The sequence below is a fragment of the Hippopotamus amphibius genome, chromosome 10 (assembly GCF_030028045.1).
Source record: "Hippopotamus amphibius kiboko isolate mHipAmp2 chromosome 10, mHipAmp2.hap2, whole genome shotgun sequence".
In the NCBI taxonomy this organism is placed as follows: domain Eukaryota; kingdom Metazoa; phylum Chordata; class Mammalia; order Artiodactyla; family Hippopotamidae; genus Hippopotamus; species Hippopotamus amphibius.
The window spans coordinates 33,095,984-33,122,328 of NC_080195.1; the positions used below are offsets into that span (position 1 = coordinate 33,095,984).

A 26,345-nucleotide genomic window follows, 5' to 3' on the forward strand; every position below is an offset into this window, starting at 1 on the left:
CACGTGAAGCATCCGGTAACGACTCCTGTGCACCTATGGTGTGTATTCTACCCGCACCCATCACCTTACATACCCCACCATCTGAAGTTTGGACTTCCGAGTCAAAACCCGACTCCCCTTCCAGGGAGAGGATTGTACAGAAACGTACTGGCAAGACAGGTGTAACGTCTTAAGTTAGGAATCCAGGTCTTCCCACAGGAAGCCCACTGGGTTATAATGCTGAGGCGCGCATTTCCCCTCCTCCACATCCAGGCCAGCTTCCTCCTCCAAGTCCTGCGCTTTCCAGGTTCCCTTTCCTCGCCCGCCGTTCAGGCCCCGCCCCATCCCCGCCCCGAGCGCGTGACGTCACCCACGCGCCGCGTGCCGCGCCCCCTGTCGGAGGCAGCCATTGTCCAGCCGGTCCCGCTGGCTTGGCCGCGCTGGGTTGGTCCTGACCGGGTCTCCGAGTCCCGGCCCCTCCTGAAAGCTGGGCGAGGGGGCCATCCCTGGCTGTGACCACCCAGCGGTCCTCGGGCGCAGGCCACCATGAGCAAACGGAAGGCGCCGCAGGAGACTCTCAACGGGGGCATCACCGACATGCTCACAGGTGAGCGCGGCCGGGCGCCGCCGGCTTTCTCCTCCCCGGCCTCCCCTTCCTTGCTGTCCGCCCCGACAGCCCGGGATGGGTCGGCCCCTCGCCGCGCGGAGTCCTCCGTGCGGATCTGCGGTTGTCAGTCCTGCTGGGGACCCTTGAGTCACGCTCGGGCTGCCCTCGGCCTGCCCGGCGTGCAGGCGGGGTTCCCTGTCCCTTGAGAGGCCGTTTCGCCGCCTTCCAGGAAACTCGTGATTTGTCTCCTCGTGGTTCTTGTTCACCCGAGCCTCTTGTTGCCTTTTCAGAACTCGCAAACTTTGAGAAGAACGTGAACCAGGCTATCCACAAGCATAATGCGTACAGGTGGGACGGGGCGGCGTTCTCTGGTCGCGTGCGTTCCGGGATGTGGCGATTAACAGGGGGCTGAGGGGCCAGTGGATATTTGGACCGTCCGCAGGAGGAGAAAAAAGCAAAGATGAGGGTGTTGACTCTGTGGCGCCCTACTGCTATATTTCTGGGAGAATTTTGGCAGAGCCGTGTAGGATCAGTTTTGATTAGTTGCCAGTTCCGAGTGAAATTAGGCTAATAAGGTATTTTTCCCTTCATCAGACGTGAATTACTGAAAATGCAGTTTGATTTTAAGCCATGATGAAAGAGAGTGGGTGAGGACTGTGGTGTGAAATGGATGTAGTTCAAGGACATCTTTCCATCTGGTTGGACTGTGGCTGATCTGTCACCTTTGGGATCTCATCCTTGTCCGTTTCACCAGGGCCCTTATCCGAGCCATTAATGCCATACCCGCCTGCTTCTGCCCCCTTAACCTGTGAACATGTCCAAGTCCCTCAGCTCTCAAGAGCAAAAACAAAGCAGTCTTCTTCACTTACTTCCCTCTGTCCTCTAGCAAGTGCCTTCCTCTTTCCTCCGCTTACAGTTCACCTTGAATAATCTGTGTTCCTTGCCAGGATTTCCCCAGTCATTCTTTTTCTCATTGCAGTGTCATTTCCATCCTGCCATTCCTCTGAAAAGGCTCTCACCCACATCTCGTCTTATTGGAGGCTCAGTGGCGTTCACCTTGACTTCCGTGGTGGCACAACCTTCTGTTCTTTCTCCTCTTCTGTTTTACCTTTTAGTGCTGGTAGTTCCCAGAGGTCTGCCCTTAGCCCTCTTTTCTCACTTATATACTTTCCTGGGCAATCTTACCATTCTTGGTTTTGAATACCAGTCAGTGACTCCAGATCTGTATTCACTGGGCTTTTCTCCAGATTTTCAAGCCTTTGTTACCTTTGTCTCTACCCATTCAACTCCCATCTCTCCTTCCCACTCACCATAACTGAAAACTGATTACACTCCCTTTCTTTACCTCCTGTGAATTCCTATGTAAAGTAATTGTACCACTACTTATTTGATGATCTCATATTTGATGATCTCAAAATCAGAGAGATGTTCAACCTTGTATTCTGTTTGAGTCTCAGCAGGCTTCAGAAAGGAGGTGTTTAGCCTTGAAGGAGCCCATCAGGACATAAGGGAGAGGAGGAACAATCTAGAGAAAGGAAAGAAAATGAGCCAAGACATTGGGACAAGAAGGGGTATTGCATCTTCTAGGAAGTCAGTAATTCAGTTTGCTGAAGGGGTATAGTCTGAGTGGAAATAAGTCTGGAAAAGCAGGTGATGCCCTACCACCCCTGCAGGCTCCCCCCAGTGCCCATATACATTTCTCTTGATGTGGCCAAAGCATTCTTTTGAAAATAGTTCTCTGATCTTGTCATTCTTCCATATTGAATAATTAAATATTTCCTCATTACCCTGATAAAGCGCAAAAGCATCATGCATACAAAAGGCCTTTCAGGTTTAATTCTTCTTCCCTTTCGGGCTTTGTGCCAGGGTGCCAGTTATACAGAACTACTTGTCTTTGCTGAAACAATTTCTCCACAAATTGCCCTCAACCTGACTTTGCAGACTCATCATCAGTAATACGCTAATAGAGAAGTCGAAATGCAACTCTGAAGGTTATATGTGCTAGAATAGAATGAAAACCTAAGGCTGCAAACACTATCCAGTATTTATGCTTTAGACTTAGATGTACTGTTGCTCTGTAATTATAGACAGGATACCATCACTGAGCTCCCAGGGCGGACCCAACCTGTCACCACATGACTGAGCTGGGTACGTGTGGAGTTGGCAAGGATACAGGTCACTGCTTTATGTGGAACTGAAATGAGAGCAGTGAAGAAAAAGAACTGGTACAAGGACATAGGGAAATAGAGTTTTAAGCCATAATTTAAAAATAACCATCCATAAGCCACTTTGGTATCTAGTAGATTGAATACTACCAGGTGGCACATTTTTTATGAAAGAGTTATTAATAGTTTCTAAAAACTAGCTATTAAAACAAAGGCTCAATGATATTTTCCACTTTATCCCCAAAAGGAAAGGCTACTGGTTTCCTGAATCTCCCTACTTTTACACATGTGGTTAAAATTGTGTTATTCTCAAATGTGAGGCTTTTCACGATACTTCTGAAAGTTAGAGATGCAGGTGGTCTGTCAGCTCATTGAGTTTTCTAAGTTTTACACAGATGCGGAAAATAAGTTATCTTGGTGAAAGTTTAAGCTGCATGTTTGTATGTATGTTCCAGTTTAAGAAAAATTAATACTTTGCTGGCTTTCTAATTGGTTTTCCTTTTTTTTTTTTCTTAACTTGTAGAAAAGCAGCATCTGTGATTGCAAAGTACCCACACAAAATAAAGAATGGAGCGGAAGCTAAGAAACTGGTAAGTTCAGGGAGCAGGTTGATGGAAAAGCTCACACATGTACCAGTTTGGTGAGTTCCTACAGAAAGAAATTTGCCTCTGAAGCTGCCTTGACCCACACCGGCAGATTTCACTGCTTTCTAGGAATAATATTAATGCTGTTTCAAGCATACTTTTTCAAGCTCGGGGTGTTTTTCTTGGGGGAGGGGGTGGATTTGAAAATGTTTTTAATATATGTAATTACACTTTTCTTTCTCTACTTTGCCATATATATGTGTACTGATTTTCACATTGAATTTCAGCTTGAGTGTTAGTCCTCAAGAAGAGTGGTAACAGAGTGGTCCTAGCAGGCCTGCTGGCTAGCTATTCCTTCTGATCCCCAGGTATAGGAGCTTCTGTGAGTTAGTGAGAGTTACTGTTCCCAAGGAGAGCTTACCTACTAATAAGCACATGATTAAGCCCCTTTGCATATTATGGCATTTAGTCCTGTTCTCTGTACTTTTCATGAAGCCCCGTATGCTAGTTGTGTCACTCTAGGGTGGGACTTTCGCATCCTCTGTTCCGACACAACCCCCAGGTGATGCGGGTGTATGCAAAAGCTTGAGAACTTCCATTGTAGAGGAAGTCCACGACAGCATTGTTATAATATCAAAAATTGGAAACCACCTAAATGTTCTCCTGTAGGGTATTTTTAAAGTAAAGTAGGATACACTCATACAATAATACACTATGCAGCCATTAAAGATGTTGTAATTTATTTATGGATATAGAAATTTGTTCGTGATGCATTTTACGTTAAAGCAGTTTCCAAGGCAGTATGATTCTATTTTTGCAAAAAGAAAAGTAGGTATACACACACACACACACACACACACACACGTAACTTTGCATATATATATGAGCAAAAAAAGTGTCAGTATATAGCAGATGTTAAGTTGCAAGGTCACAGGTTATTTTCATTTTCAGGGTGATGAAATTAACAAGTGATTGTAATGTTTTTCTTTATGCAACTTTATATTTTCTAACTTTTCTACAACAGAAGTTAATTTTGAAAAAACAAGGTCATTTAGAATTGTCTTATTAAAGCGTCTCTTTAGCCAGTCATCTAAACATTTGTCTTTGAGAGAATACATCTTTACTGGTGCTCAATTTTCTGTGTCCTTTGTTTGAAAACTGGTCATGCGATGATCATTGGCCTTTCATTTCTCATTTTTTACTTTATCTTTTAGTGATCTGGTAAGCATAATATTTACATGACTTTTATATTTTTTATTTTCTGTGTAGCCTGGAGTAGGAACAAAAATTGCTGACAAGATTGATGAGTTTTTAGCTACTGGAAAATTGCGTAAACTGGAAAAGGTAAAATGTTAGCCTATTTGTTTGCTGATTTGATTGTAGTGTCTGCCTTTATGGCATTTGTCATGTAGCACCATTGCAGGGGCATGATGTCACCCACCCTCGGTGAGATTCAGTGAGAAAAGGACGGAGCAGTTTATGGCTTTGTAAGCCTGTGTTTTAAATTTTGGATATTGTTCCTATAAACCGTTCACTTATTTTGTGTTGCATTTAAGAGACTGTTAGCATCTGTGATAGAATTACTTCTTTATTTTCAGTACCACTTAGAAAGGAGATTATAAACTTTGACTAAGTTTTTGTTATCTTTTAGAATTTCTATGCCTAAACTCTCCCAAGCATTTTTATGGTTTTGTTTCACCCTGATGATAGTAATTTTATCTCTTCTGGTCTTTTATGGATAAGCCTTTAAAAGTATTGGATAAATTAGAGAAGAGCCCTCTTCATCTGCCTTCTCACTCACCTGTAGCCTCTGGGGTTGTGCATGGGTACTTCTGTGTGGGTTCTCCAGGCAGTGTAAAGTGCTCTTCAAGTCTCTTAGCCGACTAGTGCATTTCTAATGAGATCACTTGAGTCCTCAAAGCATTCCTGAATCATCGTTAGGCTTTTTTTTTCCCCTTAAAGATTCGGCAGGACGATACGAGTTCATCCATCAATTTCCTGACTCGGGTTACTGGCATTGGGTAAGGAGTGTTTTTTAAGCGGACACAGTAGTAGGGTTGGTTTAATTTTTTTTTGTCAGCCAAACTAAAGTACATGCTGTCTCCCTTCAAAACATGTCCCTTTCCACCTCTGTGCCTTTGCCCTTGCAGTTCACTCTCCCGTATTTTACATGTCTCAGGCGGTTCTTCAGAGGCTGCCAAGACTTTAAAAGCCCCTTTCAAGGCACATGCTAGCTCCCTGATGAATCCAGTTTGAGGCCCCAGCCAGAAATAATCTCTCCTTCCTCCAGGCTCCGTGAGCACCTGCTCTGTGGACAGATTATCACTCCCTCCTAATTATGCCTCTTTTGCCTCTCTGAGCATCATATTTATCTTAAACATTCAGGCTTTTTCCGTAGCACCTGGCATATGAGCTTGGAAAAAGCACTCGAGTATTTCTTAATGAAGTCGTCTTTATCCTGAATTTGAGCTAGCAGAGGCTCCTTTGACACTGGACAGAGTAAAGGTTAACACTGAGATAGTAGGGCTGCCATGCTTTACTTAACTCATCTTGATGGAACGAGGGCTTCTTTTAGTTATATGATGATTGTTCCTTAGCGGCAACCATTTGATGAAAGGTATTTTAAACTATATTAAATCCCTAAACCTAGTATACTGAAAAGGAGCATGACTCCTTGGGGATCCAAGACAATTATCAAATGTTAGCATTTGGTTTAGAGAGCATCTATTACACATTATTCTCATTTTCCAGGCAAGACAACTGAATACAGAAAGTGAGATAGTTGTGGCAGGGCCAGGATCAGAACCTAGGTCTCCCGACTCCCAGTTCAGGTGTGTTATTTCTGTGCCACGTTGCCTTCCTGATACAAGTATCAGTTTCTGTACCACACAGTTTCTGTACCAAGGCTCTTTGTCTTTAAAATCTCAGTTTAAATAGCATCTGAGAGGCCTTCCCTCACCACCCAGTCTAAAGAAGACTTAGCCACTCTGTCATATTACCCTATTTTTGTTCATCTACCTGATATTTTTCTTTGTTTATATATCTATTTATTGTATCTCTCTACCCACTGGAATGTAAATAGGTCAGACGGGGGCCCTCATTTGTCTTATTCCTGCTGTATTTTCAGCACCTAGAAGACTGACACATAATAGGCCCTCATTAAATCTCATTTGAATGAATGGCTAGTGCCTGTATGTCTGGGTTATGAATGAAGTGCATGGGCATTATGACACCTAGCTGCTTGGATGTCTTTTTCATGTCTAAGTTCATGACTGTCTTCCTAGATTAAGGCTTCAATAAAAATTTGAACCTTACCAAAGTAACCACACAAGTTTAGCAGGTCTTTTTTAACTCAACAGTAACTTTTATGTTTGACTGGCTGTTTGTTACAGATCCTGAGTTTCATCTGATACTGAGATAATGCCTTTCTTTCTTTGTAGTCCATCTGCTGCAAGGAAGTTTGTAGATGAAGGAATTAAGACGTTAGAAGGTGAGTCTGTACAGTAGGTCATTAATTTCAGGTCAGATGTGGTCCTGAAGGACCGTTAATGCTCTAACAAACTGGAATTTGAATAAACCCTTTCTCAATTAGTAGATACGGATGGTAAGATTTTCTTTTTAACTCTACAGTAGAGAACAGATATAAAGTATAGTTTATATTCCCATTTTAGACATGTTTTGGTCTATAATTTAGAAAAAAATTGGAAAGAACAAGAAGTGACTTCTTGGTTTAAAGGCAATGATTCATTTGCAGATTTTTAGATGATTTAAATTGCTTCTGTTTCTTTAATAACATTTTAGAACCATGAAGTCCTGTATGTTCAGCCTAAAAGGCAAGTTATGTATATTGAGAAAAATTTTGTTAAGAGGCTTGCAATGCTTATCGAAGGGATTTTTGCTTTCAAAGAAGTGATAAAAATAGAAGTTAAGTAATTTTAAAATATTTTCCTTAAACCTAATATAGCAGTCTTCTAAATATAATTTCTCTCTTCATGCTTTCAAGAATGTAGACTATATGGATTCATTACAGCACATCTGTGGCATTTGGGGATTCATATTTGTGGGCTCAACTATTTATAGGCAACCCACATGGTTAGGTGGACAGATTTTAGAGACACCTGGGTTTGAATCCAGTCTCCACCACTTTATTAGAGTTGATGACTGTGATGCTTCAGTCTCTCAGCTACAAAATGGTATCATAATGTCTCTCATGTAATTTAGTGCAATAATGTGTATAAAAGACTTAGCAGAGGGCTTGGTACCTAGTAAGTATTTAAAAATGGTAACTGACTCTTAAAAGACATGATTAATTAATAATATTATTAACTTAAGAATTTGTGTGAATCACATAGGTAGAGAATGAATTGTTCTATAGTTGCATCTCAGAGTTTGTGCTTTTCTGCTTGTGGCATATATAATTTATCTGAGCAGAATATTGGTTAAAGAGGTTAAGAGTTTGTTTCTCCAAGGTATTCCATGGCACCCTTGGGAGCGTCTAGAGTCTGCTGTGGTGATTTTACAGTATTTTCCCATTCACAGATACATAATGTATTAGCTGTTGGTGTCCCTCTCTCTGTATATAACAAACTCAATATTTCTGTTGCATTTTCGGTCACACACTTTAGTGTTTTCTATGTGCACACAACTATGGGAAATATTACATGCTTATTTTTTATTTATATAAAGGTGCTTATTTTTCTCATTTTTGTCTCCAGAGAGAATTTACGTTTGTGAACACAAGGGTAACCATAGCAGTTGCTTTTGACGCATACTTCACTTGCCGCTTCTTTAACAAGGCTCACTCCTGCACTCAGGCCCGCTAAAGGCCCACCCAGATGGAACTCAGTCACTTTCCATTTAAGATACGACAGGTTTTTTTTTTTGATTAAAAAATGATAATACTGCCTCTCCTTTCAATGGGATTTTTAGCATAGTGCCTGCACAGATCAGGACTCAATAAGTATCAATTCAGTGAAGGAGTGAAGGAGCACATGAAGCGGATGAACGAACTTCAGCGGCTGCCATTAGCCGTAAATTAAGCAACATAGATGCTTAGCCGCCTGCTTTTTGCTATACTCAGTGAAATTTGGTATGATCCTGGTGTGTTTTATGTACTGTGCTAGGTAACTGTAACTGAAATTTTGATTCAGTAAATAAAAATGATGATGAACTCAGCTGTTAGGTTTTACTACATTGACTGGAAGGATCACTTTTATCTAGTTCTTCATATCTGAAGTTTTTTCATTGTCTTTTCAAAGTCATTTCCATGTGTTTTCCAGGTAGTTCTTTGAAAAAAGGATCACTGAATTTAATATTTTTTTCCAAAAATGTTTAAATTAGTACCTCAAGTTTATTTATCTTTTATACAGATCTCAGAAAAAATGAAGATAAATTGAACCATCATCAGCGAATTGGGCTAAAGTAAGATTTCAGATTTCCTTTTGACACTTGAAATGTAAGATTTTTTTATAGCCATTCTTCCATACACCACAGTAAGTCTTCAGACTAAGCCAAACACAGCCGTTTTACTATTCAGACATGCTAAGATCTGTTGCAGACTGCTGTAGAGAATATGCCTGTATTCACACATTTTTTTTTTATTGCTTTCTAGTTTGTTTGCTTGTTTTGAGTATATCCCACATTCCCTTGACTTCAGCTGGAAACTTCCTCTTAAAATACATGGAACTGAGGGCATCAGTCAGTCAGGGTGTTTATTTCATGCTTACATTGTAGAAAGCACTGCCCTGGGTCTGAGGTTAGGATACAAACAGGTTCAGTGTAGCTCTTAAGAAGTTTAGAGTCTACCTGGGAAGACAGGACATGACCATGAAACACTGAATTTTTTTTAAAAGGAAAAGAAAAAAACACAGACACCTAAATACCGTAATAGGAATAACTAGTAGACATGTCATCTGTCAGCACAGGTAATTACTTGGTCACGTGTGAGATACAGACGCCCCTTTCTTACTGATTATGTACAGCACGTAGTGTGTAAGCTGTGTACGTGCGTACGCGTTTATCTCCTCCGATGTTATGTTGACCATTCAGTCCTAATAACCTTCTGAACTTGCCTATTGATGCCTTATGGCAGTATTTTAAAACTTACACTGCACTTCCAAAACGTCGAACGAGCAAGAGATCAGGATGGTGTAGTTCTCATTCTTCTTGCATTTATGTAGTAAATGGAGATCTTCTGAAGAACTTGCTTATTGTGAGAATTGGTTTTCAACAGGCACTTTGTCATTCTTAGATGCTATTTAATACTAAGATAGTATTTTTATAGCCTTATTGAAATATTTCATATGCCATGTAATTCGCCCACTTAAAGTGTACAATTCAGTGGTTTTGTTTAGTACATTCATAGAGTTGTACAACCATCACTATAGTCAATTTTAGAACATTTTTGTTATCCTCAAAAAAGCCCAAACCCACTCGCAATCACTCGTCATTTCTCCCCATCTGCGCTTCCCTCCCCCAGCCCCTGGCAACCACTGTGCTACTTTCTATCTCTATAGATTTGCCTATTCTGGATATTTTGTGCAAATGAAATCATAATATGTGGTCTTTTGTGACTGACTTTTTTCATTTAGCTTAATGTTTCGGTTCATCCAAATTGCAGGATAGTTTTTTAAAATAGAAGTATATTTTTCAGTACTTAAGAGCAATAAACTATATCCCTGGATTTGCCAGTAGGAGGCAGTCTAACTTGGACCCATACGAACTTAAATATATTTATTTACTCTTGGTATGTGAATGTGAAGTGTATTTGAAATAAGTTTGGATGGAATATCTGGACTATCACAAAGCATAACAGTTAAGGATTTTAATCCAAGATAAGGAATAACAGCCCCGCCCTGAGTGTTACCCTTGTCTTCTTGATGAATTTTAGTCTTGATTTTTGAAAGCTCTGCTTCTACAAAGATTCCTGATAAGGTAGGCAGCTTAATTTTTAAGATTCAAATTTCACAAAAAACCTTTTGTCTACTTATTCTGTCTTTATAGATATTTTGAGGACTTTGAGAAAAGAATTCCTCGGGAAGAGATGTTACAAATGCAAGTAAGAGTGTGCTGAATTGTATTCTTTGATTAGAATTGAGAATGGCAATTGGTGAAAAGCCGTTTTTAGAATACTGACTTAATTTTTCTTCTATTAGGATATTGTACTAAATGAAGTTAAAAAAGTGGATTCTGAATACATTGCTACAGTCTGTGGCAGTTTCAGAAGAGGTAACATACTTCCGAATCTTAGGTTATTCATGCCTTGATGTTACAATTGCCTAATGTATACGAAAAACATGGATTAAAAAGATGTAATTTGTGTTACTTCATAGATTTACTAAGATCTAGTAGTATTAGCTAAATTTATTTGTTTATAAATGGGAATATAAATTAGAGGAAATTTATCCTGATTTTATTATAGGATGGGTTTTCTTGATGACTAGTCTTAATAAAATTTATAAAATAATTTTAGGTATATTAAATACTAATAGTGGTTGTCTGACTAGATGCTAGTGAAGTTGTGGGTAGTTTTCTTTGTTGTTTTACTTTATTTATTTAATTTTCTATGTTTTCTATAATGAATCTAAGTTTAATGTCTCAGAAACACCAATTCAAAACCAATTCTCAAAACAAACAGGTTCTTCAGAAGATCTTGATTTACTGTACAAATGTGAGCAAAATGAGAGCCACACAATCCTGGTCTCTTACTGGCCTAGAGTTTTGGGAGGGTAACCGAAATCTTAAAATATTATCTTCAAAAAGGAAATAGAAAAACTTTAAAACTTTGGAATAGATGTCTGACTGAATCTCTGGCCACCTCTGGAGTTTTGCTTAGGAAGTGGTGATAGGCTATCAGAAATTCTCTGGGTAGCTGCTCTAAGAATCTAGCATTCTTATCTATGATACCATAATAGTAATTGTTGCCAATATTCATTACATGAATTCATTGATAAGAATTGAAAAGATTTTCTGATTAACCTTTATAGAGTTAGGGCATATTGTTTAATTTGAGATTTTTAAATATTTAGTGTTCATAGATGTATTTAAAGCTACATTTAAATGTTTTTTATTCATTATTGAGTAATTACTTAGGTGCATTTTAATATTTAACCAATTGTATGCAACGTATATCTAACATCAATTACTGTTGTTATCCCAGATTCTGCTGTTCACATCAATATACCTGAATAGTTGGACAGAAAATTGAAATCTTTTAACTAATTCTGAATATGAAGCACAGTGAAATAGAAAGTTAGGCTATAAGAAGTAAGACTCTTCTGTGTGTGTCATCACCTTGATTCTGTGTTTGCCTAATTGATAAATTTACAGGGCGAATTCCACACGTATTTTTTCCTGTCATAGGTGCAGAGTCCAGTGGTGACATGGACGTTCTTCTGACCCATCCAAGCTTTACCTCTGAGTCATCCAAACAGGTACCTCAGAATTTATAAGCAGATGTGATCAGTCTTACACAGCAGTGAATATTGTTTTCTAAATGATAGTTGGATATTTTCAGAATGAGTTTTTGTTTTAATCTTTCTGAAAGTCAATTGAAGTGTTTTGTACTGATTGAATTCTTTGAAAGGCAAAGTAAGTTGCTGGCAGGGATACACATTGTTTTTCCACAAAGAATTGGCAGGACAGTCTAACATTTGAAAGAGATGAAATTTAGTAAAATACTTCCAGAATTATTTATTGTCTATTATAGATATTTTAGAAATATCCAGTGTAATATTCAGGCTTTATTAAAGAAGTATTTTTCTATTAAAAATATTGTATTAAACTTTACCTCTATTAGAAGACCTGTGAAGGCAAAAGGTTTTTGATTTTGGAATATATGCCTTTTAAAGATGAAGCAGGTAACTTTATTTGGGGGTATCAGGATATTGGTGAAAAGCGGTGGTTTCATTTGATAAGATGAATTTTCTGTTAGAAGAACAAGTACTCAGAACATAGGAAAACTAGGCATTTCTGCATAGAGCATCAGAAAACTCATGTTAAAAATGCTTTCTTGTTGTAACAGAGTAATTCCTTTTTTTCTTATTCCCTAATTATGATTCTGCAGCCAAAGCTGTTACATCGTGTTGTGGAACAGTTACAGAAGGTCCATTTTATCACAGACACTCTGTCAAAGGGGGAAACAAAGTTCATGGTAAGTACTCACTTGAGTTAACACATTTGAAAAAAAAAACAAACTGTGGAGACTGTCCAGTAACTGTTCTGAGTGTGACCTCACTGTAGCTTAGTGTCACGATCAGTAAATAGGACATCCTCGACCTTAGAGGAGTTGTAGCAGGATGCTAATCTGAGAATATTTTAGCGAAGGGTTTTGTTCTAAAATCTCCACTTGTAAATTATCTGTGTTTGTTGAATAGGTAGTTAGGCATAATCTGCTACTTTTAAAATATCCATAGTGACTTTGACACATTATATTTTTTCCCTAAAATAGCAAATATTCTTTGACTCAGAATCTATTAATAAGTGAGATTAGAATTGTCTAAAGAGCATTAGTCTATTACAAGACCAAAGAAAGAAGGCGGCATCAGAGTATGTGATAGAAAGTCCCGGGGAAGAACCATGCTGTGTGAAGTGATAAGTAGGGGTCTTATAGAGGGGCACCTGTGGAGTTGTCACAGTGAAACCCGTCATGATAGACCATCAAAGTCCTGTGGTCTTCCTAGGGGATTAAGACTTGAGGATTCAAGACAAATGGCAGATGGATTAAAAATAGATTAATAAATGGTGCTGTATAAAAACCGAAGGCAAATAGGAGTCTAGGGCTAATGTAATAAAGGCTTACCTTTATCTGCTGCTCCCTTAAATACAGCATTTGGACCCTTTTTTCTCCGTGCTCCCCTTTTCCTAACTTATGTGACTGAAAGGAAAGAGACTGGGCTTTTGGAGCATGGACATGCTAAAATTGGCAAGAGTCTCAGTGGGTGGACTTGACAGTGTTAACCAAAAGTAGTAGAAGATATTTGGACTAGATAATTGAAACACCATGTCATTCAGAGAATAGAGCGGTGGTTGCCAGGGCCTGGGCGGGCGGCGGGGAGATGGGAAGTAAGTGTTCAGTGGGGACTGGATGTCCGTTGGGGAAGATGAAAAAGTTTTGGAGATAGATGGTGGTGATGGTTGCACAACAATGTGAATATATTGTACTTAATGCCACTGAACCGCACACGTAAAAATGGTGAAAACGGCAAATATTATGTATATTTGCTCATGTATACCCAAAAAAGTCATTAAATTCATCAGTGATTTTAATGGGCTATGAGAGCATATTGCCTAAGTTGGTCACACTTGATCAATATTTTCCAAAGAACTTTGGGAAAGGTAAAAATAAAAATTCTAGTCCGTCTTTGGGCATTAAATCTGTGATCTGTTCTCCCAAATCTGTCAGGTTTTGCGCTCTTACTCTGTGCCTGAAAGTCTATGCACACATGAGGTGTTAATAGGAAGAGGGTTTGTATCTGCCCCATGAACATCCTTTTAAGTTTAGATTCACTTAAATTCACCCAAGATGAATGTGCATAAATCTTACATTTAAAGAACATTCAATCAGATAAAATTCTAAAAATAAGATGTGCTAGACAAGTTGTTGTTGTGTTTTGTTTTTTTTGTTTTTTTTTTTAAATAGTAGGGACATGTCCTGGTGTTGCCTGAGCATGTTCTGGGGACCACTTCTGGCCTCTCTTCCTCCAATAGTCATCTCTGTGAAAGGCCCTGGACTCTCTCCTGGGGAAGTGCAGCAGCTGTTTTCAGAGTTAGCCACCAGGAAGGTGTTTACACAGTAAAAAAGCATAAGCATTTTTTTACAGTCTGGACAGTATTTTGCTGTGTCCAAAGAGATCCAGAGGAAAGGCCAACAGAGGCTGTAGTGACCCAGCAAGAATACAAGGAAGAATTACAAGCTGTTGGGCTGGGTGTAGCCTGCAGAGGAAGGTGGGTAGCTGAGTGTATGAACGGAAAGACTTGCTGACGTAGTGGAGTTGGGTTATCCTGGTAGCTGCTCAAAGAAGAGAGGTCCTTTGTCTGGGAAGGTCACTGGCAGCCAGAGTCGGCCGGCTCAGACCTTAGAGTCCATGTGGAATGTGGAAGACGAGGACCACTCACCAGCCCTAGGATGCGGGCTGGAGTCGTGGGAATCTCGGCTCTATCTTGCCTTCCCTTCTCTCAGTCATACCCGACAGTACGTGTACAGGTATTGCCAGAAAGGGAATCCTCCAAGCTTATTTCCAGAAGAAAACAGGTTAAAAAATAAGAAAGCAGATTTTTGTTTGTTTTTAAAGTATAGAAGACTTTGATGACGATGAGAGCGGGAGGCTAAGGCCTTTATGTTGTGACATAGGAATCTGCCTTAGTGGATGGTTTGTGTGTGAAGTTTGGATACTATACCTGTGGTTCATGTATTTACTGAAGCTTAGAAAATGCCATATTTGGGCCTGCTGTTTTGACATTTGTAACTAGTATTTGTTAGGATGAGGAGCACTCCAGGTCAAGTTTCAAATCATTTTATTTAGGAGGCAGTAAGAAGTGATTTGTATCTTGTTGCGAAGAAAGGGTGGGTGTTGGTATGTTGCATTGTAGGAGAGTAGATTGGATACAGAGCCTGTAAGATCTTTACGCTCCATTACCAATTCGTTGTGTGACATTAGGCAAGTTGCTTTACTTCTATAAGGCCTTAATTTTCTTATCTATAAACTGATATCCTTGCCCTCTGTCAAAGGACTCTTATGCAGATCAGATTAAGTAATATATGTGGCAACTTTGAAGGGTTTGTATAAAAATCTTTTGAAGATACTGAATCTTCCAAGAGTTGTACAGTGTTATACTCAATATATAATAATAACATAAAAAATAATATATTTCTGTTTGGAAATAGATGAGTTAGAGGAAGGTAGTAACCTGGAAAGGATTCAATTGGGGAATAGAAGAAGGGATGGAAAGGGAGAGGGTGGTGCTGTGAAGGAACAGAGTGGGGAGAATGAGGGGCAGGAGGATGGGAAGGTGTGTTCAGTCAAGTCCCCAAATGCGTGCTTCGCCCCTGCTGCCTTCCCGGCTCTGCGCCAGGAGCGTGGGGTAGGTCAGTGAGTTTAAGCAGAGGGGTGTGGGAAGGGACTGCTAGTTAACAAGGACCATATTAAGTGGGTAAAATGTTAGGTTAGGTTGATAAGTACTATTTGGGGGGACTTCCCTGGCAGCCCAGTGGTTAAGACTTTGCCTTCCAGTGCAGGGGGTCGGGGTTCGATCTCTGGTCCAGGATCGAAGATCCCACATGCCTCGCTGCCAAAAAACTAAAACATTAAAAAACAGAAGCAACACTGTAGCAAATTCAACAAAGACTTCAGAAAACAAAATGGTCCACTTGAAAAAAAATCTTAAAAAAAAATTAAAATAAAATCTATTTTTAAAAAGTACTATTTTTAAAAACCAAAGGGAGTGCAGGAGACGGTATTAAATAGGATGGCCTTATGGAGGAGATGAGACTTGGGGAAAGACCTGAGGTCAGGGAGTCAGCCAGCCATGTCGGCTGGGGGGTGGAGGTGTGCGCGGCTAGAGAGAGATGGACAGGAGTCAGGGCGGTGGCCCTGAGCACGTGAACATAAGCAGAGATCACCAAAGGAGTTAAGATCTCTAGGTTTCTGAAAGGAACTTAGCTGCAAAATGAATTCAGCTTATGAAGTGGAATACACTCCACTCCATAGCACCCCACCTGCTTTCAGAACATCTTGTTGCTGTAACCACTGACTAAATAATTTTCAAGATATGACCATCTGTGTGTTTAAGTTATCTTCAAAACAGGAATTCCTTTAAGCTAATAGTAATCAAGCCTTAGGAAAGCCAGGGTTATTTCAGATCTTGTAAACTCCTGGTCTTTAGTTAATTGAGCTATTCTTCCTGTGAGTATAATAACATTTGGAAGAAAAACCAATTTCCTCTTGCATTTAGATGCCTTTTTGCTTTATATGTGATGTGTACCACTCAAGTTGTAGCATTTTGTGTAGGTTTGGCCTCGGAGGATGATTTTCTGTGAAGTAGCTACAGTGAGGATTCACAGGACAATAGAAGATACCTTGGCCTCCCCGGGGAAATGAAAGAGGCTTTATTTCAGACAGCCAGCACGAAGCTTCCTAATTGACATGCCAAACAAAACTAATCCACTCAATCGAATAAAGAATTTACGGTAATACAGAGAAATTCTTTAACATTAGCACTTCAGAAAAAGTGCAGGAAATAAAATCAGCCTTGAGGGAAGGAACAAAGCCATTAGATGAAATCCTATCACTGATGTGACAAACAGCAGGCCTGTTGCCTGTGGTGTTCAAACATGCATATCCGCAGGGTAGTACCTCCTGGTAATTCCATGTGAAGGGTGAGTTGGAACTTGTTAGTGCCTAAGAAGGCAGGCTTCATATTTGAAGATAAACAATTTCCATTAATCTCTCAGCCATAGGAGTTGCTAAAGAGAGTTCCCATTCTAGATTTTCGGTTTTGATTTTTCTGTGTTGCTGAGTGAAAAGTACGGCTTTTAGTGACATGTGTACCAAACTCGACTGCTCTTGAGGACCAGAAGCCTGTGGCTTGTGTATTTTTCTCAGAAGATGGCATTTGAAGCCTTAAATTTGAAATTTGGTGACTTGTATGTCTTTTTAGTTATTTATGGGTTGCTGTCCAGTCCATAAGCTTTCCCCATTTTCCTGGAAAAGGAAAAGATAACAAAACTGACCTTGATAATTGTTGTTTGAAAACTGCGGAAGTATAATGAAAACTCACCTGTAGAGAAGGAAGAAAACTATTCCCCAATTTTCTTATCTTTTAAATTTTTCTTAGTTTTCCTCTGTCTTTTCTAATTTCCGGGAGATTTCCTCAATTTCAAATTCTTCTACTTCTATTGTATTTTAAATTTTGATTTAAATTTTTTCCTTGAGTTTGCTTTTTCTGTAGAATTCTGTCCTTATTTCATGGATAAAAATCTGTGATCTGAGGGAGGGGTTGGGGTGGGATGAATTGGGAGATTGGGATTGCCATATATACATTATGAATAAAAAGAAAAAATATCAAATTGTACACTTTAAATATATGCAGTATATTGTAGGTCAATTATATCTCAATAAAAAGTTCTTAAAAATAAAAAGGGTGAATTGTAAAAAAAAAAAATGTGATCTGAGAATATTAATAATAGTTTTATGTCTGTCTGTTTTCGTCTCCCTGAATAATCATAGTTTCTTTCAAGTTGCTTTTTTCTGTTTGTTTTGATCTCTGTCTTTCACAGTTTCCTTGATTAGCTTCTTGTTTAGAGTCACACAGAAGCAGGACCCTGGTAACCGGAACCCTTGCCTGCTGTTTCCTGTGGTTCTTTAGTTACATGAAGTGCAGTAGGAAGGCGGTGATAATATATAGCGGTACAAAAGCTACTAAGTTACAAGTGCTCACAAATCTAAAACTGCCTCCATTTAACAATATTTGATTAGAATTAAGCCTTACGTTTAAAAAAAAATCTTTAAACATTATTTTAAATATCCATTTTAGGGTGTTTGCCGGCTTCCCAGTAAAAATGATGGAAAGGAGTACCCACACAGGAGAATTGATATCAGGTACTACTCAGAATTTGTTGCTGACCTCTTAACGTTAACCTTTCCTCCTTTTCCCCCTCCCTCTGTATATCTTGGAATTTGCGTAAATACTTAGGACCCCCTTTCATTCTGAAGTGCCGTATGTCCCTGCAATAGACAATGTTTAGCCTGAAAGTGTGTGAAGAGTAATGACTGTCTGCAGAATCTACTTCATTGTCTCTAGGTTTGCCTCTCAACATGGTGCCTTCCACAGCTCAAAGTAGATCCCGCCTGGGGAAGTTGGTTGTAATAAGGGATGCTGCTTTGCATTTCTCCACTCCTCTTGCAAAGCATAGTTTCCTGAAACAGCTGACTACAAGGATGAGGTCATTTGAATGGTCTACCTCGTGATGGTCTCCTTATCGGGTTACTGGACCACACAGACTTGTTTTGTGCCTTATTGATTTTAAGCGTTCTGTTTTCGCTAAATTTGAAATGTGTGGTAACAGATTGGTCAGTTGTTTATTGTTTTTAGGTTGATACCGAAAGATCAGTATTACTGTGGTGTCCTCTATTTCACTGGGAGCGACATTTTCAATAAGAATATGAGAGCTCATGCCCTGGAAAAAGGCTTCACAATCAATGAATACACAATCCGTCCCTTGGGAGTCACCGGTGAGTGTTTGTGCCTGCATTAGAGGTAATCCCACCCATCTGGATGTTTTGGTGTAGCGACTTTGGTTTTTCTAGAAAGCCTTTAAGTAGCTGTGCCAGTTAATTGTCGTTTCCTTGGTATTGTTCGTCCCCCCACCCCGGGCAACAAAAGAAGCTTTACACTGTAGGTGCTCGCAGGCCCTCAGTTGAAGGCCTGTGATGACAGGACTCATTTATTTCTAGCTCTGTTAGAATGGATTCACTTCTTTCTCCCTCCGATGGTCAGTCAGTAATCTTATTGGTCTAAAGTGTTTTCATTTTCTTAAATGTGTCTCTAAGACTTCTGAAGAACCCTGGTATGATTGCTTTTAGTGCCAGGCCAAACTTGGTAGCTTTGGCCCCAAGCTTTTAAAGTTTAAAGAGTAAGGTCTGCTTAATCTCTTTTATAGATCTTGTTAACATTTCACAGTACACTCTGTGGTTTACAGTTCTCTACTAGGAAAATGAAGATTTTGTCTTTTTTGTCCTAAGTGTGAAATAGGGCTTTCATCCCTGGTAGACGAGAGCCGTGCTTGTCAGAAGTCCATGTGTATGTAAACCACTTGAGAACCTCATTAAATGCAGATTTTACCTCAGTGGGCTTGGCGTGGGCCTCTGCATTGCCGGTGAGCTGCCAGGCGGTGCTGGTACTGCCCTGCTCGCCCAGGGACTGTGTTTTGAGTTGCAGAGGAACTCACTGGAGTATTTTCTCTAATACAGTGGGCTCCAGCGGAGAGGAAATCATGGATTAGGGCCACTTCAGGTGGCAGAGTTGGGATACTCAGGTCGTGTGTGCAGCACGGGTAATGTGTGTGACAGTGCGTACACAGCCCGTGGCGGGGGGGTCCGGCGGGCAGTATCTTTTTTTTTTTTTTTTTTTTAGTGGCTTGGGGACTATTTTCTTTTACCTCTGAAAGTGAGTCCTGTGCAGCTCTTAGTCCTGAACGCTCTGTAACTAAACTCCGGAACTGGCTCGTGAGGAAGGCTCTGGTCTCCCCCTTGCAGGAGTTGCTGGAGAGCCCCTGCCCGTGGATAGTGAAAAGGACATCTTTGACTACATCCAGTGGAAGTACCGAGAACCCAAGGACCGAAGTGAATGAGGCCTATCCTCCCCGGCACAGCCTGATAGGGGTCTTAATTTATTTCTTAACCTTTGCTATGTAAGGGTCGGCGGTGTTTTTAAATAATTGTTTCTTCTTCATGCTGTAGCTTGCACTGTAGTCAATAAAACCTCGTGTACTATTATCAGATGATCTTGCTCTTATTTTATTAACAAATATGTTTAAATTTATATATCTCTTCATGATCACACTTTACTAAGGGTCAGTAGAGAAAACTAAGATGAGATAATAGCACATCTTAAATGGGAATTTTTATTTTCTCATTTTATGACTGTATGCTATAAACCACTTACCTCATTACCTTTCCTCCTGTTTACTGAGTATAAGTTAGTCTGTTAGGCAAGCCTCTGGAAGAGGGTTCAGTCTTTTTTAGAAACCTTTTTCTTTGCTTGGCCTGTATTCAGTTTTGTAACATATACTTATAACCTAAATCCAAGAACAGGTGTGTGGTTTATCTCTTAAATGAAATCTGTGAAATCTTAAATGAAATCTAATCCATCAGAAAGAGCTTCCCTAATTACAACCACTTGCAGTATGCACCCGTGTGTATAAAATAAAGCCTCTTAAACTTCGAACTAAGATTTTACTTGTTTTGCCCTAGTTTTCCTCTAATGTAACCTTTAAGTTCAGGTAGTCAAAATGTATAAGTAAAAAGCACTCCTTAAAAGCCCTAGCTTTGAAATATAGAAATTATATGAATACTAAATATAAGACGTTCTCAAATGGTAAGTAACGCTGTTGAAAACAAAATAATGTAAAAATGCTTTGTAACTTGCAATGGGCTATACAAACATAAAATACTACCTTTTGAATCTTATTTCTTTCTTAACAAAGTTATTTTGTAGCAAAATGGTATTTTCCTTCCAAGAAATAAAGGATTATAAACAGTAGGGGTTTTGAGGAAAAATAAAGTATTTGCTGTGATAATTTTCCCTGGTAAGATTAATTTAATAACAGATATTATCACCCCCACCCTCCCAACTAGTGTCAGGTACCAGAACTTCACCAGAAATTACTTAAAGATTTATTTGAACTCACTGAATCACTAGATCAAAGTTAAATTTGGTATAGAATCATATCACTTCCTTGCAGAGATAGACAAAAAGCCAAAACTAGTTTCCATTCATCACAAGGCAGCTTCTCCAGCTCAGTCTGTTTCACTTGCTACAAGATTTGGTTTTTCAGAGAGAGTCGTATGGGAAGACTTTCAAGTTCTTGTCTGAGACTTCTGCTGGAAGCGTGCAAGCATTTAGATTTTCTGGCACACCCTTAACCGTGCGTGTTGTCGGTTTCCAGCCTCTTGGCTTCGACATGCTAGCCCGGGACCACAGTCACAGCGCTGGAAGATTTCCGGAGCTTGTGCGGTATCTTTGTGCCCTCTCCTGGAGCACACCTGTCCCTCCAGGAGGACCGGTTTACAAATTTTAGTCCAAAAGTGGCGAGCACAGCAAAGTCCAGGTCCGCAGTCAGAAGTTCTAAGACAGCTTTCTCCCTCTTGTCCTGTAACGAGATTGACACGGGCTTTAGTAGTAATAAGCAGGGAGAGTGGTAGCTTGTGGGAGTGCGACTGGGATAAGGCTTGGGGTGTAGAATAAGGTGGCAAAGTAAAGACAGAACAGCACGTCTGGCTCCTGGGCTGAAAGCGGCTACGGAGTGGACCTCTCAGCCCTCCCGAACAGAATTTACTGCTTTATAAAGTTAAAACTTTTTCAGGGAAAGATGGGATTTCCAGGCTCGAGACATGAAATAAGTATCACTCATCAGTGTTTTATTAACTGGGATTTGTACTGACACAATGAGAGACTGCCGCTTACACAGGGGCCAGTTAACCTGGACACACAAACAAGAATAGCCAAACATTCTAGCTGCAGTATGCCAAAGATTGGAACTTGAGACTACAGTTTGGTAAAAAGCCACCTCAGTGAAGTTTGTATTTTGTCCGAGAATGAAGTTATTGCATCTCTGCGCATCTCTCTTTTATTTTGTATTCTGAGGATCTAGAAAGGGAAATTTCTTTTAAGTTATAGGCTGTAAAAAGATGTGCGTGTGAAATTTAATTAAACAAAGACTTTCTTGGCTATCAGCACATTATTATAGCTATTCTCCGTCCTCTTGGCCTGCGCACTCCCTTATGCTACTCCCTACATGATCTCCGTAGCTATTTAGAGAAACAGATTAGAAATAGGACATGCTCCCTAGGTGTTTCTGGGGTGGGGAGGAATAAGTCAGTTTCAGCCTATCTTTAGGAGCCTAGGAAGAGAAAATGTTTTCCTTAAAAAAAAAAAGCAAGCATATATATATATATATATATATATATATAAAAATAGCAAGCATATATATATATATGCTTAGAATGCTGCTCTTACCCTTACTGCCTTGTGATTTTTTAGTATTTGGCTTCCTCTTGGGTTTGTTTCCCTGAACTGGGTGCTCAGTCGTTCCTTGTGTATCTGTGTCACCTTGGTCATCCGTCTGCCGCTCCAGGATTGGGGTTGCATCCTCCATTATAGTACAGACATCTGAGAGACGAGCAGGTGGAGTTAGAGGCTGAGAACCACAGACAGGCTCACTATCAGGCTGTCACAGGGTTTGGCAGTACCTCTGCCTTCAGTTTCTATGTAACTTTCTAGGTTGCTGGGACACAGGCACTCAATATTTACAGCTCACATACGGCAAAGAAGGTGGTTAAGTAATTAATGGAATCTTAAAACGGAAGAACTTGAAAGGTTCCAACTTGAACCCCATCCTTTAAAATCATCTCCAAGTTGCTGGCAAGCGTTGCCAGGAAAGAAACTATTTTGCTGCAGTGGGAAAAGGCAGCTGTGGAGATGCACTCCAGGAGCGAGTCCAGGGAGTCTTTCGAGAGTACCTGTCATGGAACATGCTAGTCTGGCAGAGCCGGACTCTGTCTCTGCTTTGCGGGAGCCCAGCAGTCCGGTGGGGCTTCCTGCTGACTCACCGTTCACGCAGAGCGTCCCTGGGCAGCACATGGCAGCCCGTTGGCACCGCCTCCGTAATCCACGACAAGTAGCACAGAATGGCTTCTCATCCTGGGGTTTGAGGCAGAATTTTCTAGTATTGCAGTCCTTGTCAGACACGCACTGTGAACCCTGGAAAGAGAAACTGTTGTCACAGGGCTGGGGAATCCAGCGAGAGATGGAAGAAGAGTTTTTATTCCAGGCGGGAGATGGAGGAAGCCTAAAAGAGAAGCACTTTAAATGCTGTAGCAAATCTCAAGCAGCATCTTAATTTTTCACTAGGATTGGTTTTCTCTCACGAAGGGGAGAGCAAATCACCAATGAGGAGACCTGTGTGCTGCAAAGGTTATTCATGTTTGGAAAACTGTCCAACTTTTAATTTTTTATACTGTCTGTAAAAATGGAAAATGTTTTGCCATGTGTGTCTTAGAGACAGTCGTGAAATTTTTGATATATATCTAGAAGCCCTAGACGCTGTGCTACAGTTTAATGACATGTAATGTTGGTGTCTGTGTCATCCCTATTTGACCTTTTTACTCTAGTGAATCCCATCAATCACCATTTGCCAGGGAGCCCCTCAATGGGCCGAGCCCAAGTCAACCATCCTTTGATTTTTAGTGATGCCTCATTAGCAGAGAAACAGATACCGAAGACTGATTTTTCTCATCTACAGTCGATGTTTTTTCATATGTATATGAAACATTTCCTATAAAACAATTCTGAGAAGTGAGAGGGTTGGCATGCAGCACGAAACTTCTGACTCCTGTATTCCCTGGCTGTGTGGCCTTGGTGAAATTTCCTCAGTGTCTCTGAGTCCCATTTCCGTCATCTGTCATTAGGAGGTGTGATAGCTATCTCGAGCTCTGAGGAAGAGGAAATGAGATATTATGTAAAAAAGGCCTGGCACATGGTACAGCTTTCTAAGTGTTAGCTTACACCTTGATTTATAGGTGAAGTGATAGCTCAATGTCCTGAAAAGCCCCCTGGCTGATTTGGTGACTTAATGCTAAAGCGACAAGATCCCTCCGGGGTGCCCTCCACAGCCTCAATCCAGCCCACCGTCTTGATGAGGCTAATCCAGTGATGGCTTCACTGGAACCCAGCGCCCAGCCCTCCTCCTTCACAGGGTGTTGTTACCTTCCGGGCCCCTTGCGCGTCCGCAGAGCTCTTGATGTTGTTGAAATCCAGGACCAGGGCTCCCAGGGGGGTGCACAGCCAGCCGAGCCCTAGCAGGACCACCGTCACCATCCTGGACCTTCTCAGCCCTCCCTGCGTCCTCCGCAAAGCTGGGCTGCTCTGAACCCACGATGGAGCCTTTGCCAAAATGGAAACTCAGCAAGTCGCCTGGAATCGCTTTTTCTGAAAGAGAAGCAGAACCTCGCCGGAGGAAGGTGTGCGAAATCGGACGAGCCAGGTCTGACCAGCGGGTTCCCTCTGAAACTGTTTATAGACGTGCCCCCTCCCTTCTCTCCTCCTTCATGTCCTCCCTTCCTACCCCACACAGGCTTCAACAAATCCCTTCAAATCTGTTTGATCAATAGTTCAAAACAAGGACTCAGTAGAGGGGGAGCAGAGGCAGGGCTGCAGCCGCTGCTCCTCCAGGGGTTGAATCCCTCTTAATTATTGCATATCAAAGTCAGTTCAAAGGGCCAGCAGAAGAGCAGGATGTCTGTATCAAAGGCAAACTCTGGTAATCACCTGCATTTCCTACCTTCAGATAATCCTGTGGGAGGAGGAGGGAGTCTGCTCTAAGATCTGTTTTCACAGTGAATGGTGCTCTAAGAAAGAATGAATCTATGAGCCAATATGCTCTGTGGGATGCCAGAAACTAATGCGTTACAAAATATACTGAGAAACTTTAAACTGTGCTCAGGTAGCCAAGACAGAAAGAAAAGAGAGAACATGCCCTCTGATTGGCGCTGGCATCCAGATGTAAAAATTCCCAACAGCTTAAGAGCTGTGAATGGGACAGTGCCTGTCCCAACTAAATGTCAATCGGAAAACAATTCTCCTTAAAATGAAAATGGAACTGTTTGAGTTAGGATTATTTAGTTAGGAAAATCATGAGATTTATAAAAGTTGCTCTATTTTTAATGAAAGGGACAACCCCAGAAAGCCCATTTTATATACAGATTTATGCAATTTAACAGGAAGTTTAGGTGCATTTTATGAGCAATGGATTTATGTCATATGATGTTCTATTGACTCAATCAGAACAGGTCTCCGAGTCTCTAGCTCATTTCAAATGGAATTTCATGCATTTTCAAATTTCCTAATTTGAAGTTTTAAAAACTGCTTCATCCCCTTTTGTCTGATGTTCTTTTCCAGTCAGATTGTTAGCAAAGTCAAGTAATTTAGACATGCGCTGATCACTGCCTAAGTACTTTAAGGGTAGAAGAGTCTAGAATTTGGTTCCAGAATCCCTTCACTGTTTGCTTTGTTCTCAGGGTAAATTCATCCCAGTACCTGGTGTATAAGTTGCTGTTTAGAATCTAACAATACATCTTATCTATGCCGTCAATGGCAATTTTGTATTACTGGGTCTCCCTCCAGTACAACCTGACATCAGTCCGTTGAGAGGCACCTGGACATCCCGTACCAGGGGACCATTCTCAGCCTGGAGGGATGCCCCGTGCCGCAGCAGCTGAGGCAGGTGACCCCAGGCTCCATTGGCTTTCTTCCTGGTGTTGGGATGCCTGTCTCCACCGTGTGGTGCAACGAGCTATTTCTTCTGCAAGTACAACTTTTTTCACGTAAACTGACAACATCAAACACCCTTTGATAGCAGCATATGCCTCTGACTAGGTGTGTTACAGAATTTATTTTGAAGTTGGACAATTACAACCAAAGATAAAGGAGAGCGCCCCAGGGTTCGCTCTCTGCTGGTTTCTCTGCTTCCTGTTACCTAACTGAAGAGTGAATACTAGGGCACCAGAGGCCTCCAGCAAAACTCACAAACAAAAAGGACTGGAACAAACGTTCACTGAATACTTTGTACGCAACAGGACGTGTGGTTAGGTGTTGGGAATAAAAGATAAAACACAGTCCTTGCTCCTGAGGGGCTAGTGTCCAGAAGATGTATATGCAGAGGTGATTTTGATATATTATAACAAGCACTAAGATAAAGGTAGAAATTCGGGGCTGGAGGATCACTGAGGAGGGTGTGATTAGATCTTCTGGAGGAATGAAGAAATGCCTCTACAGAGGAGGGATCATTTGAGCTGGGCTTTGCAGGATGAGTAGGTGTTTCCTAGGTTGAGAAGCAAGGGATGGTCTTACCCCAGCTCAGAGGATGAAGTATGTGCGGGGGCAGGGAGGTGCATTTTGGTGCAGGGAGGTGCATTTTGGTGCTAGAGAGAGAGTCTGTGTAGCTGGGGCAGATGGTGGAGGGATGAGAGGAAGCTAGGCTGTGAGGAACCTGATAATAGGCAACGAAAACAGATGTTATTTTATATGCAGTGGAAAGTCATCAGGGGATATTTGAACTTGAAAATGGCAGGATCTAATTTGCTTTTTAGGAAAGCAGTGCTGGTGGTGGTGTGGAGCTGGGGGTGCAGTGGGTGAAATTGGAAGCTGGGCCAATGAAGATGAGGAGGAGGAGGAAGGAAGGAAAGGGCCAGTGTGACACCGTGACAGTGAGAAGCAGCCAGGATGGGATTCTGC

The 26,345-nt window shown here is 40.9% G+C and overlaps 2 protein-coding genes across 2 annotated transcripts; one reads left to right on the forward strand and one right to left on the reverse strand.

Moving 5' to 3' along the window:
• Window positions 1-371: 371 nt before the first annotated feature.
• On the forward strand, window positions 372-19,828 carry POLB (DNA polymerase beta). The gene is made up of 14 exons (XM_057697263.1): window positions 372-586; window positions 877-934; window positions 3,275-3,341; window positions 4,605-4,679; window positions 5,298-5,356; window positions 6,776-6,825; window positions 8,705-8,756; window positions 10,338-10,392; window positions 10,490-10,562; window positions 11,697-11,767; window positions 12,400-12,486; window positions 17,868-17,932; window positions 18,426-18,565; window positions 19,589-19,828. The coding sequence occupies exons 1-14, from the start codon at window positions 526-528 to the stop codon at window positions 19,681-19,683; spliced, it is 1,008 nt and encodes a 335-aa protein (XP_057553246.1). The 5' UTR covers window positions 372-525; the 3' UTR covers window positions 19,684-19,828.
• Window positions 19,829-20,953: 1,125 nt separating this feature from the next.
• DKK4 (dickkopf WNT signaling pathway inhibitor 4) lies at window positions 20,954-23,930 on the reverse strand. The gene is made up of 4 exons (XM_057696144.1): window positions 23,820-23,930; window positions 22,664-22,814; window positions 22,071-22,223; window positions 20,954-21,204 (listed from the first exon to the last, which is right to left on the reverse strand). The coding sequence occupies exons 1-4, from the start codon at window positions 23,928-23,930 to the stop codon at window positions 20,954-20,956; spliced, it is 666 nt and encodes a 221-aa protein (XP_057552127.1).
• Between the last annotated feature and the right edge of the window lie 2,415 nt (window positions 23,931-26,345).

Bases quoted from the DNA above. Each gene is read 5' to 3' on its own strand.
- POLB (XM_057697263.1), top strand. From the start codon at position 526: ATGAGCAAACGGAAGGCGCCGCAGGAGACTCTCAACGGGGGCATCACC. The intron at 4,680-5,297 runs GTAAAATGTTAG...TTCCCCTTAAAG, and splicing joins AATTGCGTAAACTGGAAAAG to ATTCGGCAGGACGATACGAG. The intron at 10,393-10,489 runs GTAAGAGTGTGC...TTCTTCTATTAG, and splicing joins AAGAGATGTTACAAATGCAA to GATATTGTACTAAATGAAGT.
- DKK4 (XM_057696144.1), bottom strand. From the start codon at position 23,930: ATGGTGACGGTGGTCCTGCTAGGGCTCGGCTGGCTGTGCACCCCCCTG. The intron at 22,815-23,819 runs GTAACAACACCC...TTCTCTTTCCAG, and splicing joins ACGCGCAAGGGGCCCGGAAG to GGTTCACAGTGCGTGTCTGA. The intron at 22,224-22,663 runs GTGAGTCAGCAG...CTCGTCTCTCAG, and splicing joins AGGGACGCTCTGCGTGAACG to ATGTCTGTACTATAATGGAG.